The sequence below is a fragment of the Seriola dumerili genome, unplaced genomic scaffold (assembly GCF_002260705.1).
Source record: "Seriola dumerili isolate Sdu_G_001 unplaced genomic scaffold, Sdu_1.0 BDQW01000052.1, whole genome shotgun sequence".
In the NCBI taxonomy this organism is placed as follows: Eukaryota; Metazoa; Chordata; class Actinopteri; order Carangiformes; family Carangidae; genus Seriola; species Seriola dumerili.
In genome coordinates, this window is record NW_019174307.1 from 2,608,097 (window position 1) to 2,624,889 (window position 16,793).

At 37.5% G+C, this 16,793-nt stretch overlaps 1 protein-coding gene across 6 annotated transcripts in view; it reads right to left on the bottom strand.

Annotated features, from left to right (window-relative positions):
• Window positions 1-8,778: 8,778 nt before the first annotated feature.
• Window positions 8,779-16,793, bottom strand: part of LOC111218793 (poly(rC)-binding protein 3) — a 74,326-nt gene continuing 66,311 nt past the window's right edge. For 2 of the 6 annotated variants that reach the window (XM_022741265.1, XM_022741266.1), the window contains 4 exons: window positions 15,906-15,984; window positions 14,962-15,014; window positions 14,311-14,480; window positions 8,779-13,347 (listed from right to left, as the gene is read on the bottom strand). In XM_022741265.1, coding sequence (XP_022596986.1) covers window positions 13,293-13,347; window positions 14,311-14,480; window positions 14,962-15,014; window positions 15,906-15,984 — 357 coding nt within the window. In that variant the 3' untranslated portion in view covers window positions 8,779-13,292. The remainder of the gene's footprint in view (window positions 13,348-14,310; window positions 14,481-14,961; window positions 15,015-15,905; window positions 15,985-16,793) is intronic. The other 4 variants (XR_002664990.1, XM_022741270.1, XM_022741268.1 and 1 more) reach the window with 4 other exon arrangements.

Below are 16,793 nucleotides of genomic sequence, written 5' to 3' on the forward strand. Positions count from 1 at the left end.
TGATGCTGAACCTGTGTGCAGTATCACCTAACCACATACAGCATATACTTTACACCGTACGTGCATCTACTGTATGTACAGTGTAGGATTGACTTTTTTATAACAACCTGGATTTAAATTTTTGTTAACTTTGCCCATAATCCCCTCTAATTTTGCTAACATTTTATTCAACAATTTAACTTAAGTTCACCTTTTTTTCAAGTTCATCTTCAAACAATGCACAAATACGCATGAACATTTAAACAGGTTTTGCTCGCTTTAATCACTGGAATATATTTTTGCACAGAATGAGGATTGTCACTTATAAATGAGGTCTCATTAAGAGAGGATTTCTTAAGAACAGGAAGAGTGATTACGGCGAGGGAACCCTGTTTCATTGCCGGGCATCTAACTATTGTTTTGACCTGGAGAATTGTGAACCCACCCCTTAATGTCCAGGATCAGTGCCCAAAATATCCATCATAGTAATTGGGTATGCACAATATATTGGTGTCCAAAATATTAATCTCAGATGGAGGTAAATAAACAATTGTTTTTGTAACAATAATTGAGTTTCAGACACAACTACAAAAGGAAGTTGGAATTGTTGAACCAGGTAGATCAGATTTTTACTGCTGATTTTATGTTTTCTTTTTTCATTATATACAGTTTATCAAACTTATGTCTTATGACACAAGTGAATGTCAAGTCAGGCCAGAAACCTTTGTTGTATTTCATCACCCATCTGTCTCTCTCTCTTTCTCTCTCTCTCTCTCTCTCTCTGTCTCTCCTCCTTTCCTGTCATCTCTCTGCAGTATCCCATCCAAGGACAAAAAATATTTCAAAAGTAGAGGTCAGGGTGTCGTCTCCACAGATCAGTTCAGGCCCTGCAGACTCTGGTAGCAGCTCTCCTCAGAGCTGGATGTGTGGACAGTTTTTAAAATAATATAATATAATATAATACTATAAATTATGCATTCTGCGGGACAAAGTACATTTTGATGCCAGTACTTTTGTATTTTTACTGAAGTACAAGTTTGAAATGCAGCAGAGGTAACAGAGTATTTCTAGTTTTCTAGTTTAACTATGAATTAATATCTGTAGTCAGTCTGCATTTGCACACTGACAACAGACTTTCTACACGTGGCCTTAATTTGTTTCCAATCTTTCTTCTTCCTGTATAATATACCAGTATGATTCAGGTTGTATGGTTGGTGAGTGAGTTACAGCCTGGGTAACAAGTTTCAATGCCACTGTGTGAATGTTTTTTATTTGTTTTTTTCATAACAGTAATACTGCAATCTCAGTGAAACATTGTTTTCACCGGGGAGAATGACCTCAATTTCTATTTTTGTTTTTCAACATTTTTTCCACATGAATGGTTATTCATGTTGCTCAAATTAAGCTGAAGGTCTAATGAAGGACAAGCTGTTTACAGCTGTGTATGCACACTTCAGGGAGCTGGACAGTATTCATGATAAGTTGAATAGTTTGATGTCAAGATAACTGTAGTGTAGCCTTTTTAAGATAAATGTGACCCAGCTGATTTGTTTATTTTCAGTTTGACTGACATATTTTCAATATGTGCCATGAACTTAGACAATGGAAGCAAAGTCTTTATGATAAATATAAAAAAGGTGTTCAAATGTGTCATCAGACTTTTAATGGCATGGAATGAAAAAAATCATTAAAAGGTAACAAGGTTACAGCAAAATATAAAATAATATTTTAAATGTGCACTACTTAAAAAACTGAAAAATGTACCTCTCCGCACAGTAGAAATTGTAGTTTCATTTAGATGAATGGGATTATGTTGATGTTGATTTTCAGTGTTTGTCTGTAATATAAGTTTTGGCTATCAATCTAATCAGTTATGATTACTTTACTGGTGAAAAGTTTTTTCCAGTCAGTCTTTTTGGCACGCAATCAGTGAACTGTGCAGCTTTGGCACTTGGAATTTTCTGCACCTTTGTGAGCATCTTCCTGGTGACGAAAACCATCAGGAGAAGAACTTCAAGACTGAAAAAGTCACATTTAAAGGATGTGTCTGGTGCTGTTTTCTCTTAGCAATACTTACCCTAAAGAAACTAAAACTAATGATGAATTTATTGACATAACCTGATATAGCTTGTGTCCCTGTGCCACAAAACTTAAATTCCACACCCCAAAGGGGCAGACTAGGAATATTTGTAACAAAGGGATGGTTTTAACTGTATCACTTTCACCGATAAGGATTCATGAGATGAATTTTATGCATGATCACTTCCTTCCTCACCTTGCATGTGAAATTTCATAGCTGTGTGAAGAGGTGTGCAGATTTTACAGCCAAAACACCGATTTTCAGGAAACAAAGTATATTTTTGGGACCAAGTCTTTATTTTTATTGGTACTGATACTGTTGGAATTATGGAGCTATGTAACTTGCATTAGGTTAGAGAGTAGTCTCTAAAGTAAAATGTGAGGCATTTCATCTATGCTAATCTATGCAAACCTCCATGCTGCTACAGCTAGCTAAACAATGGCTGGTAGGGGTTGGTTGTAACACCTTTCCAAACAGCATTACAACAAACTCATCATGGTAAATAAACACATTTTCTCTTTCCTACTCCTTTTTTCAGCATGCCAAGACAGAGAGTGAGACAAATAAGGGGGCGCCTCCACCCATACTTTAATCTGCATCTGCCACAACAGCTCATTGTTGTAGATTAGTCATTCTTAAAGTGCTTTGAAAGTCAGTGATGACTTCTTTTTGTTCTTGGTGAACCACAGGAAGATGGTGAAGTGCACATTTTTAGATGCATAGTTTGTGGTGTGGACTGAATTTTTAGTGTTTCCCTCTTATTGTTACAACTTGCCCGAGCAGGTTAAAGGAATGATTTATATTTAACATCGGTCAATGCATTCTGTGACATAGTTGGAGAAGTGGAAAACACTGTTATTTTTAGTAGACAACTAAGGGTACTTTGTGTCAAAATTTGAAAGTACAAAAGATTCTGAGATATAGGTGCTGAGACAAAATGTGTTGCAAAAATCTTCAGTCTCCCTACTGTATCTTTTAAATTACACATTATTCAGTCATTACATGGATTTAAAAATGCAAACGCAGAATGACACTGTTTTTCTCATTTGCAGATGGTGGATGAAGATCTTCAGAAAACCACCAGGCTTATCTTAAAGAGCTTAAATTTAACTTTAAACTAACTTTAAAACTAACACTTTCCCCATGCAGAGATAGACTGGCAGTGAAACAAGGCTGAGTAACAGAAGCTTCGACTGACACAACACCAAGATGCCTAGTCAGTGCTCAAAAAATGAGCATCATTTGTGTGGGCTGAAAGTGTCGCTAATCAAAATGACTCACACCTTGATGTCAAGGTTAAGTTAGTGTCTTTGAACATAGAATAGCAGCTTCGTTTTTGCAAGTTATTTGTGTCCGATGAAGTGCTACGCTTTAACTGAGCACTGAGAGTGAGCACCACTTACTGACAAACTACCTTTGATAAAGAAACCAAAAATTATAATTATTTGAGATTATTTTTTTGATTTAATAATGTTAAATAATTATAAAATATATATTATTATATTAATAATTAAATTTGTATGTAGCGTACTTTGTATATACACAGCAAAAGAGTCTGTAAACAGACCTCTTTAACCATAAAGCCCCACATAAGACCATGTATGATTCATAAGATAAATTATCGAATTGCCTTCCATTCACACCCAAGGGCAGGCATCATTTTCTACCCAGAATTCCTTGCAATTTGCTCTGAGACTACTTAGAGGGCTGAATCTCTTTCAGGAAACAGAAGGCAAATGATAGAGAAAAATATGTAATGCAATGAGAAAATTTTCTCCTGAGGAAGGAGAAGGAGCCACTCCACAGTTTGATGCTGAGATCTTCATAATGAGAACCCCTGACTGCACTCACTCTCATAACGCACTACAACAGATTTAGACAACAAGATGTCTTTCTTTTTATTTAAACTTTTCATAAAAAAACAAAAGAAAAAAATTCCATCCTCTGTGTGGAGACACGTTCTTTCAGCTCATTGTTTTGGTTTTATGGCCTACAAGTTTTCTGTCTAATCAACCTTGATACCAGCTGTGGTAGGCAGGTGTTTTCAGTGAAAACGTTCTCAAAATCCACTGTACGCAACCGGCCCAGTACTAAGTGAGAGACAGACAAAATTAGCAACTAGCTGGCAAACATGATGAAGCATTTAGCATTTAGCTGCTAATTTCCCTATGAGATAATGGAGGTAAGCATAATGTGGGAATCAGTTAAGGTTCAGTGCCACATTGTTACTACCAGATAAACACCTCATGGCTTCAAAAAGTCAATGGTCCAAGAATCTATTAAGGTTTAGGACTTTGCAGTTTTTAAAGAGCATTTTAATGACAAGTTTATGTGATATTCAACAGTTACACTTACGTATTCATCCATGAAAGCATTCTCTACCTTCAAAGCACCATCAAAGACGAAAGTTACAAGGGTTTATTTCTGCTTTGGCATTGATATAAGTAGACAGTGGTTTTGAGTGTTTATCTGTTGCCTGTCAGCAGTGAATAAATGAATTTGTCTTAAGCAATATGCTTCAAACAGCTGATGGTTTTCATTCCAACCAAACACTAGATCATCTGATTTCATTTTGAGCTTCTAAACCTCAGCCAGAGAGAGACTGTTTTCCCCTCATCCACTACCAGATGGATGGGATCTAACACACCAGAGCAAAGCGGACTGTGCCGCATAAGCTGTTAATTATAGAATATATTAAAGTCTCAAATAATTCTCCATGATTAGTCTTTCTACATTATTTATATTTGGAGACACAGTTGATTCTTAGCTTTTGGACTGCTGATACAGAACTGGCTAAATGTAATAAAGGGTTATCAAATGAGTCAAAAATGTATCTCAGCACATCAATACATAATATAATTAGTTTAATAATTAAAACGGAGTGTAAAAGGAAATATAAAGCTTAATAATTTTCCTTTAAATCCCAGTCAACACCAGGTCAAAATCTAGTATATGGCAGGACGTTGACGCCATTTTCATTCTGCCTAGTGTCAGCAGGTTTCAGCTCTTTAGCTGTTTGCTTCTCTCCTACTCTCTGTGCTCACATATACAGTATTTTAATGTTACTGAATTCCCAATAAATCTGTTCTCATTTATATATTTGTTCTGTCTCTGTTGTCAGACAATGGAACAAGTTAGAAACAGTGACTGTAATGCAGCCATTGAGACATATTAACCAGCAGTCACTTCCAAGCTGCTGTTGATTTTATAACCACAACGTTGTCTGATGTGTGATGTAAACTTATCACTCAGTCAGTCAGTGGCGTTTGTGTTAATAGGGCTGGCTCTGCTGTTGCGGACCAACCAGAAAAAAGGAATGAAATGAAAAAGCAATTTTTTTTTCTTTTATCACCAATCATTTCATTGACTATCATACACCTGCTGTTTTCCCCACACATTTACCCTTTCACTATTTGCATTTTCCTTTTGAGCTACCTAGCTGAAGCTAACTTTCGTTATAAAACTACAAGCCAGTCCACATAACATTTGTTCACCATCCATATGCTGCAGTGCATAAACTCTTTTATTGGTAAGATTTTAGCTGGCACACGCTAGCTAGCTAATTCTACTTGGAAGTTTGTAGCCACTATGCTGCTGCCTTCATTGCATTATGTTCAAGTGCCAGACTTTATAATAAAGGACCACAATGGAAATAAGTCCTCCTTGACATTTTTCAGTGTGTGTTTAATTTCCCTTTCCTCATGTCAAACAAATTCAAATAAATACAAGGATAAAGGAAAAGAACAACAATTTATTTATTTATATATTTAATTTCATAAAATGATAGATTTAATGGATTTTAGGGACCTAATAACCTTCAATGCTTTGATGCAGCCAAGTAAAAGGAACAGTTCACATAAATCTGTCTGACCAATTCTTCCAAAAAAATGGCAAAGGAGTTACTGAATAATTGCAGAATCACAATGATCTTTAAAACCTTCCTAGAACCAATAGTTTGGCATTTCCTCTTGTTCTGCCAAGGTTATCAGTTGTTTAGCACAGGGATTAACTCTCCTTATTTAGACTTAGTTAATGTGCTACTAAATGCAATCAGGGACTTTGGGAGCACAATCAAGAGCTGGTCTAAAATGGGCATATTTAACAGCCATAAAAGATTCGGTGAGGACTTGTGGTTGAGCTGTACACAAGGTGACCTCTTGCCACCCCCGAAGAGGGACAATGTTAATTTGCAACATGCCTGTGGCCACAGACGTCCCCTGTGGCTCAGTCTCTAGTGTGCACACACTCCAGCTGATATCAGACCATAGCTGTGTCCAGTTAACAGAAGTGACTCATTTAGATGGATCTAACATTTACAGAGGAGCTTTTTTTTATGTTTCCTCCACTTTGCATTAGAACTGTGGTCAATTTACAGTCAGGGAAGGGAAGGACTGGTTAGGTAGTTGTATCAACCCCTAACTGAGTCACAAAAGATATGCAGCATTATTAACTTCATAAATGTAGTAATTTGCATTGATGTTGCAATTGATTGCATCATATGGCAAAGTGTTCCTGGTATTTTGCAGACCCCCTGCACATTCCTCTCTATTGTTATAGATTCCGACATTCTGCAATGGAAACACATCCAGGCAAACTTTTGGTCCAAACACAGTGGCCGATTCGCTCCACTGACAGATAACAAACCAAAAACCTTTAAAAGCGTGACAACAACAACACCATGAGAAGCCTTATGGGATTACAAAAAAACTACCTTTCCAGCCAGTTTTCATTGAAAGAATGGCTATGAGCATTTTTTGGCACAGTGGGACACCACTGCCTTTGTGCATGAGTCAATCACATATTTAATGGAAATGAAAATCAGTTACCTTCTTAACTGCCATAAAGCCTGTCTGTGACGTGCATTTCAGAGATTTATTGCAGCTATTTCCTTCACATAATGGTCATTAAGTTGAGCAGAAGTATTAACCAACTGACCTCATACAGGGTTATTTTGGTCTTATTTGGAATCAGTCTTAAATCTACTCATTGGTGATGAGGTGGGATTCATTAGAAAACCTCCCTTTGAACAGACCTAGGTGTAAACCACCCATGTGATGCCACCCTGCTGAGATGTCCATGAGCATGATGCAAAAGTACTGCTTTTGGCACTGAATGTGAATCTCCCTGTGGTGGGTGTAAGAGACAATAAAACTAAATTATTGTACTTATTGCACTTTTCTCTGGCTGATGCACAACAGACACAAAGAGTCTTCTTTCGACTCCAAATTAAGCAGCCTGAGTGCATCCTAAAAGCAAGTTCCATCATAATTCACTCATGCCGATGTCTTTGCATTAGCTACCAGTACAAACCGAAGCTAATCCTCCTTTTGGCTTAATCATAATGGCTTCATACACATGTATATTACTCAATAGATACAACATCCTTTAAACTACCCTCTTGATACTCTGTGGGTGATGTTGCACCACAGACAAATTGAAGCCAAAGTTGACCTTCAGGGCCAGTAGTGGTCATGAAACCAAGCTGCAACCTCTGGGGCTGAAAAAATGAAGACAACACGGAACTGTCCAAAACTGCAGTTTGGCAAATGGCCATTTGAGGCTTGCTCCAAAAATGAGTCGATCCCCATAGACTCCCATGTTAAATGCCCAACTTTACAGCAGAAGTAAACATGTTCACAGCCTGGTACAAAAAACAGCTTGGATCTCTATAACTGTATGGGGGGTGAATTTTTATATGACTCACCTGTCAAAGTTTAAGGTTATGCATAATTGAGGGTGTGGCAGCTTTGAGTGACAGGTGGGTGCAGTCACTGTTGGCTAGCTACTAGGTGTCTAGCTGCTAGCTGTCTGCTCTGCGTCACCTGAGCTAATTAGAACATGACCTCTCTTTGTCTGTGGTGCTGGTGCCTTCTGGAGTTTCTTTCATGCAAATATCAAATAAATAATATGATTTGCTGTACAGTTAGTTGACTAATAGAGCCTGTTTTTGAGATGACAAATTCTGGTATTATTTTATTTACATGTTAGCCATTTAGCAGGTATCAGTGTCTGCGGTCAACATGCCTGGCCTGTGAGCTTAGCTTGTTTACCAGCTAATTAGCCAGCAAATAAATTGGCCCTGGTCAGCCTTCGAGCAAGACGCCCAGCTATGCTAACGATGCATAGGGGAGCATATGCTTGCCACAGTTATTAAACCAGCATGCACCAAAGTCTCAGCTCCACACAAGCCCCACCTCTTTGCCTATGTTTGGATTAGCTCGGAGTTAGGCAGAGTCAGGCACTGCCAAGATGGCAATGGCAGAACAGCCCACTCTGAGCTTCAAAACTGCTCTACAGAAACCTGTGGGTGATGTCATGAAGGCTAGTGTTTCATGCATAGACTTTACGTAATGATGGACATTTAAAGTCTATGCATGAAACACTGAACATCCTCTGTTGGCAGAATGAGATGAGCAATACCTAAAGTTTGATTCTGTAAAATGTTAAATATTTATTTTGAAAAATACACATTTCACCATGAAATTTGATAAACGTTTCATTTTTATTTTGAAATTAAAAAGTGTTATACAAAATAATAATAATAATAATAATGATAATGAATAAAAGTGAAGCTGAAACTTTTGAAACACTCAGTATCTAATCCGGTTACTCCACCAGACAAAGGATGGTAGTGCCACTAGGCAAAAAAATATCCTATAACAATATTTTGGAGTTTCTGTAATAATACAAAACTTGAAGAAGATGACAATGATGTCCAATCAAGGGAAAAACACAAACTTTATTCTCTTCTTTTTACAAAACATTTCAGAATCAACCTCAATAAATAATAAATCCAATACAGACCTTCATGAAGCAAATGATCAAACATAAACATGGTCTGACACATTTCTTCAAACAGCATTATTTATATCACCTCAGCGCTAACCTTTATTTTTTTGCTGCTCTAGCACAGGAACAAAAAAGTGTTAATGTATCACTAAAATGACAGAAGCAACAAAAGAGGTGTTCGGCCTACACAGCATTGCGGGTCGATGAAACATGAGCAATGCCATGAGTATGAACGATAGAAGTATGACAGTCAAAAAGGCAACTGAGATATTTTCAAACTGGTCACACTGTAAAATAGCATGACTATATCTTGGCTGACCTGCCTGCATTAACCAGCAGACACCTTAAACCTACAAACACAAGTATTAATATGCATTTTAAAGAAGATATTAATGATCAGATTCTGTAGATAATGGACATTTTTTAATGACACCTTAAAAACCTTTTCGCCCTCAATCAGCCAGTCTTCAATTATTTCATCTCAAACACATATGGAGTGCTAATGTACAGATTTTACATTTGCAATGTAAATGTGAAGCAATGTGTCATGTACTGCTTTACAGTTACTTGTAATGTACAAGTAACTGTAAAGCAGCCTTGTTTTAACAACAACATATCACTGAGTCATCATAATCTATGTATAATCAATGCTAGCCAAAAGCCAAATACCTGAGCCTAAACTGCAATGACACAAATTTTGTTCCCTAAACATTATGTCTATGATTAGTATTGGAGTAATGCATATCCAGGCTTTGGGAGTAAAATGTGTAACTGTGTTTGGTAATGTGGATTTAAAATAGTAGCTACCTGAAATCTGGAGTGTCATGTGTTACTGTGGAGTGATATATATGTATATATATTTTTTCTTTATCTTATAGCCTGCATTTTGAAATGACAGCTACAGATACTAGTAAGGCCATCCATTCATATATGTTTGCAGAAAATACAGGAAAGTTAGTTGTTTAAGTTTATGTTTTATATTCAACATAACCTAAAATAATCGGATTACATAACATTGTATGTATCTCATGTAATAAAGTGTAGATTACAATTTTAAATAAGTAATCTGTAACACACCCGTTTGAGTGCCCAACCTTACAAAATCTTCTCTACATTATATATCATTCTGCATCATATTATACCGTACTCATTTAAGTACATGGTTAAAAAGACACCACTGAAGGTGATTTATTCCTGTATGACATGTAAATGTTAGCAGTTAAAACATATTTTGAAATACATTCAGCTTTAGTTTGATCAACCGGGGCCTCAAGTTGGGTGGAACAGATATACAGCCTGGTGTAACTACGGAGATACTGTCTTACAGTAGGTGGTGAGTACAGTGGGAGTCATACATACATGTATATGTACAGTAGGCCTGCAAAACCAATGACTTGGTTCATTGTAGATGCATACGTTAAAAGATATGTTTTATACATGCCAATGTTTCATACATGCTAACCAGAAACACTACATTTTTTTCTGTAGCCTACCAAACTGTAGCAGGAAGGAGCTGAAAAACAGACATGATTGAATAATGAGAGTCTTTGCTTCCCAGGAGCTTGTGAGCCCTTTTGACACACACTGAAGACATTACTAGCTACATGTGAGTGCAAATATACATTGGACAATTTCCAGACCTTTCCAAATGACTCATGCCTCTTATACTTTGTTGCTATGAGATGAATGAATAACATGAGTACATGTTTGTGGAATATATGTGAATAAAACGGGGGTGCATTTATAGCATGCATTTGAATTTCAATCGTCACTGTAGTCATTCTCTTGAATTATTTTCATTTTTCCATCCAACCTTTTTGTCTGTTCAGATGAAACTCAGAGAGACACATATATTGTGCATTGGAATAAATATTTACTGGCCTTTATCCATGAGGTACTTTCAAACTGGAGTCAGAGTGACACATACGGATCATAAAAAGACCGTTCATGGCTTGTTTAATTCCCTGTCACCATTCAGTCTTTGCTTCTACATGATTGATTTTAAAATGAATTTGAAATACAATAGGTTTTGTGCATCATGCAGATCAATCTATGGTGTACATACGGCACTAAGACAGGCACACAGGCACACAGTAAAACACTCATTTCATCAATCCTGAAGTCAGTGTAAAATGAACTTGAAAAAAGCATCAGGTTTATAGTTGTTGAAGATTTGTGTTGAATAATGCATTGTCTGTAGTAGTCTAAATATGGAGTAAAAATGTGTCAATGTGGTGTGGAGAAGGGACAACCTTCTTTTAAATTGTTACACCAATTTTTAGGTTTACTTTGCATATACTTTCAGGTGCCTGCAGAGCAAAAACAAAGGTACAGTGATGTGTTAAAATATGAGGTAAAACAAAGCAGTGCAGCGCATGAGATGCCATGAAAGGTACTAGAGTGTCAAAAAAGTAAAGTGACCTTTCAGAAACAGAGACAACACGGTTTCAGTTAGGCGTGAAGAATCCTAGTGACAGTGCAGATACACATGTTTACAGTAGATACTAGAAATTATAAAAGTTAAAGTCACTTAAATATCAGGACTGTCCAATATAGAGATAAATAAATGAACTAGGTGCAATGCAATAAGCTCTTAAGGGTCATGTGATGCACTGAGGGAAGATGGGTAGAAATTAGAGTGTGCCCATTCCAGTGACTTCAGACGTCAGCCTAGAACAGTTCAGGGGAAGACGGGGTGGAGGAGGAGCAGGGGAAGGGGGGAGGGAAAGATAGACAGAGAAAATAAAACAACTGTGAAAGAAGAACTTTCGCTTTGAAAGTGAAAGTTATGCTGCAATGGCTTTGTGCTTGAATTTGCCGGGACATTTTTTTTACGCAGAATTTACACCATATTTTCATTGTACCCGTTCACAGAAAACAGCTCAGCTTCTCAAAATATGGTAAAAATAATCATGCAATACTAACCCCCTCATGAAGCCATGCAGTGGACTGAAAAAAAAACATGATGGTGTCATGAAATATCCAATGTAGAAACTGTTGTAGGCTATTCCCTGACAGAGGCATCACATCACTCCTTCTAACAGCATTGCTCGGTGGCACACGCGTTCGGTCTTTTTTCTTTGCTTTTTATTTTTTTAATTTTCCATTTTTTATTAATTTTACTCTTTCTATACAATGACACAATAGGACTTGATAGGCAAATGTATCTAATATAGCAATGACAGAAATAAATACCATATTATTTTTGGAATGAAGCATGCTAAATAAATACTTAAAGGAGTAGTTCAATATTTTGGGAAGTACACTTATTAGCTTTGTTGCAAAGTTCAATACCACTGTCATTTCTCTGCGATAAAGCCAGGAGATGGTTTAGATGTTTTAGCTTATTTTAGCTTAGCATAAAGACTGGAAACAGGCAGAAACAGCTAGCCTGGAGCTGTCTAACGTTAAGAAAATATCCTTACTAGCATCTTAAAAACTCACTTATTTGTATACTAGAGCTTGTTTTTTTGATTCATATAAAAACTAAAGTAAAAATGAAGACTCATGGTTTCATAATGTGCCAAACTGTATATATATATATATATATATATATTACTAAGGCTGCAATAAGGCTGCAAAGAAATGCAGTCTTCTTTTCCTCTCCAATGGGTGGATCCTTCATGGCCCCAACTTATCCCAAGAGTCAGTGTGTGTGTATAAAATGACAGCAAACGCTGACAGAGTACCCGAACATTACACTTTTAAATCAGTCCAACAGCTAACCGTACAACTGTTAAAAAACAAAGGGCCTTAAAACCTCAAGTTTTTATAATAAAAAAAGTTAGGTGCTGTCAAGGTTGCTAGGCGACATGATCGGTGCTATGCGACGCAACAGTAAGGACGCAAAGTGGAAATCTTTCAGACCAGACCATTTCATTTTGGTTCAGCCTTCACAGTCTATGAAGACTCTGATGCAGCCCCTGAAGCTTATGTCTCTGACAAGAGCAGTGACTTCCTGGAGTTTTGTTGAAGTTGCCAGGCAGTCACCATGTTGATTAATGAGCTGGTACAGGTTTTTTGGTACCTTTGCACTGACCCAAGCATACTGTTCCCCCCTGTTTCCAGCCTTTGCTAAGCTAAGGTGACCATCTCCGGGACCTAGCTTTGTAGTTAACTGGCAGAGATGAGAGTGGTATTGAACTACTTATTTAAATTTAACCAAAAATAAATAAATAAATACATAAATAAATAAAACCCTAATAACTATATTTCCCAAAATGTAAAACTAGTTTTTTAATAATACACTGGCTACATCAATTTTAAACAAATCCCACTCTTGTTAATCTGACTTTTACTACAGGTCTCCTGCAGGCTAACGCTAAAGTGTTATGCACAACCAAGGGACTCTAGGGGAAATTCCATGGGACAACACATAGTGGTTAATTGTGAAGCGCTGGTTTTGGTGTTAGCTTCTGAAAAGAGAACCAGATTTGGGGTGACTTCAGGATGTTGTCATGGATGAGGGGTCATTCCACATGGCAGCCACGTCCCTGAACCTGCCATCGGAATTGTGGGAAAGCAATAGACATTAGTTTTTCTCTGTGGACTGTTCTGTGAAATCCCCTTAAGAGGTCAAAGACATGAAGTCCTATTTGTGAGCACATTGGTTCTCCCACTCTGATGAAAATAACATTTGACTTTGAGATGCAGGTAGGCTGAGGGCATGAGTGGATGTGGATAACACATTTATTTTCTTTGCTGATGATGAATTAGCGGTTTCAGTGGATGAAGGGGAGAAAGAGACAGCGATAGCAAAAAACATGGCAAGAAAATTCAAATGAAAACTACAACAGTAAGAGAGTATAGCCCCTGTTTATTTAGTCCAGATACTCAACAGATTTTTGTCTTGGAGTCAATTGCTCTTTATTTAATAACATAAAAGGCTTATGTGCAAAAATACCAGCGTAAAATCTTAGTTACTAATGAGGCTGTTGATCTTTTTGTGTTGTTCTACAAATTCATCATGAACAATTTGGTCATTAACTGAGGTGGGCCTTGAACATCTGATGAATCCAATTTACTAATCTGCAGGTTCGGTTCAAAGACACAGCTCACTTGTCTCACAACTTGGCTTTGTTCCCATGGGCCATTTATGTGCAAAAACTGTGCTTGCAGAAACTTCATGCATTTTAATGTCTACACTTGGGTGGAAATAAGGGACAAATGTGTAAAAGAACAACCAGGGTAAAAACATGAATAGCCACATTATTCATGGGCTTATCTGTCGCTTGTCAAAACCTGACAGCCACCGTGTATTTTCTGGCAACTCATCAAAGTATCAGTGTTGTGAATGTCAAAACTAAACTGGCGAGATACTTTTTTTTTACTTCTTCTTTCCAAACAGCACAAGTGTCACAGATAGCTGTTTTCTTGGATCCTCACCCTGAGCGTGGTCATTCGGGTATTGCTTTTATGTTTTAGATTGAGCCGGAGCCCAGTAGTTAGAGTTAAAAGGTTACCTTGCATTGATGAGATACTGGGCCAGGCTGATGTTAGCAGGGGTCCCTGTGATGGTGATCTGACGCTCAGACGAGCCCTCCATGGCATTTGCAATTTTGATCTGCGCCCCAGACATCTGTCGAATCTCATTTATTTTGGTTCCTTGGCGTCCAATAATGCAGCCTATTAACTGAAAAAAAGCAGAAATCTTTGAAGATGAAGCATGGAAACCTCTATGCTGTTTTAATATATTTATACTTAATGCCTAATACATTTGAAGTTAAAAAGGAAGTGTAATGGGTTATGAAATTTCTGGGTATATAATTTAAATCCCATCATTCTGGAAATTAATTTTGATTAATGATAGCATGGTGAGTAATTCAGGTGATTGCGGGTTCTCTACTGTGCCAACAGTAAGAACTAAAGTTTGGAAGATCATTGTTGTTAATGTTGTCAATCAAATTTGGAAAGACAGGATTATCTCTGTGCTCCATTTGCAAATATTTTCCTTATCAGTTAATTAACAAGGAAAGCCGCTAATCACCCTGTAAAAACTCTTCTCAACATCAGTTGAATTTATATATGATATACCGAGTAAAAGACATAATTTGCGAACTACAGACTTCTGAAACATACATGTCTTTTTTTCTAACCTTTCTAGCATTACTCACATCATTAGGAATGGTGAGTTCATGGGTGCTGGCTGGTGGACTGGCATCCAAACCTGAGTTGGAGAGCAATGGGATGAGAAAGGCGATTTGAATTTAAATAGTCAGTTTGACAGAGCTGAAACCTTTTAAAGGAATATTTTGTCATTTTGGGAAATTTGTTTATTCGCCTGTTTGCCAAGAGTTAAGATGAGAGTATCGATACCACTCCCACTGTCTGTATATTAAATATAAATCTACCGATTGATCTTCCCAGTTAAACTCTTGACAAGAAAGTGATTAGGTGTATTTCCCAAAATATCAAACTGTTCATAGGATGTAACAAAAGACAGCTACATCATGTTAGTTAAAGAGAGAGAACATTTTGGAACACCCTTGTCGATTCAATAAATCATTCCATGTACTTGTTGAAATTGAAACATCCTTTTAGATGAAAAAAAAGAAGCGAACATTACTGTGAGACCTTCAGATGATGTTTTATAAGTAAATATTCAGGATATGATACAGACAGACTAATATACAGTATGTACCAAGGTCTATTCAGATGTGGGAGATATTCAGTTGGTTATTACAGTGCAGTGTGGCCAACCTCTCTCACTGGAGATTTTCATCTTTAATGGAAAATAAAACAACCTAAATATGTGTGGGAAGAATGATGTACCCTGTTACCTAGAGATAATGACATTTTGAATAAACTGTTTTAAAGTGTAGCCCAGTGTCAGTTCTTTCTTTCTTTCTTTCTTTCTTTTTTGAGTTTCACTGGCATATAATCAGACAGAGCCAAGAGAAAATATACATGAAAAAAAAATCAAAGGAGGAGAGAAACCATGGGGGCCAAGTCATGCTGTGCCAAAAGAGAGAGATAAGGTGCAAGGTAGGGAAAGAGAAAAAATATTTCTCTGGATGCAAAGAGAAGGAATTATCTAAAGGGCCTCGTGGGTACGTACCAGGGAAAGCAGGGGTGGTCTGTCCGAGAGGGGTAAAGGGGGTTTGCTGCATAGCCAACTGGTGGAGCTTGGTCAACTGCTGAAGGGTTAGGAGGGAAAGTAGAACTAAGAGGTTACTGATACACAGGTCACACCGAGAAATGAACCCAACCAAAACTAGAGTGAACAAACAGTGAGGAGAAGGAGGCCATGACACAGGGTGGTGGAGGACAAAAAAGTAAGAGAAAAAGAGATACGGAGAGAGGGTGATTGTCTGTAATGGATTTGTGAAAGTGCTAGGTAATTTGATGCTTTCTGATTCTTCTTTTTCACCTATTTCCCTGCCACTTTCACATTCTGCAAAGTCATTTTTTAATTTACAAAACAGAGAGAGACACAATTCCACTCATGAGTGCATTAACCAAATGCGGGGAATAATTTCATTCCCATTTGCCCCCTTTTACTACCATGTGTCCTTCTGGTTAACACTTACAACTAAGAACCGGAGGAACCTTTAGTTTTGCATGGCTGTCAGAGGAGCCACTTACCCCCTGACATGGTCACAGAGTGTCCACCCCCTGCTGTGTATCATTTCCATCAGGAATGGGGGGAAGACGGATGCTTTCAAGCCTTCTTCTCCTTTTAAGAGGAGTTTAAATGAGGGTGGAAGAGGGTGTCAAGCCTGCACTTGAGTGATTGTACCGTCAACCACCACCTCTACTGGCATCAATCATTGCCCAACTCTGAATTAGTGAATCTGACACAAGGTAGCTTCTGAGATGCTCTCATGACAAGGACAGATGAAGGCAGATTATTAATGGAGACTATGATCCACTGGAATTAAAGGGGTGTCTACATCAAAAGCTGTCGTTTCTGACGTTGCCTCTGTCATTATTACCAGAAGTTACT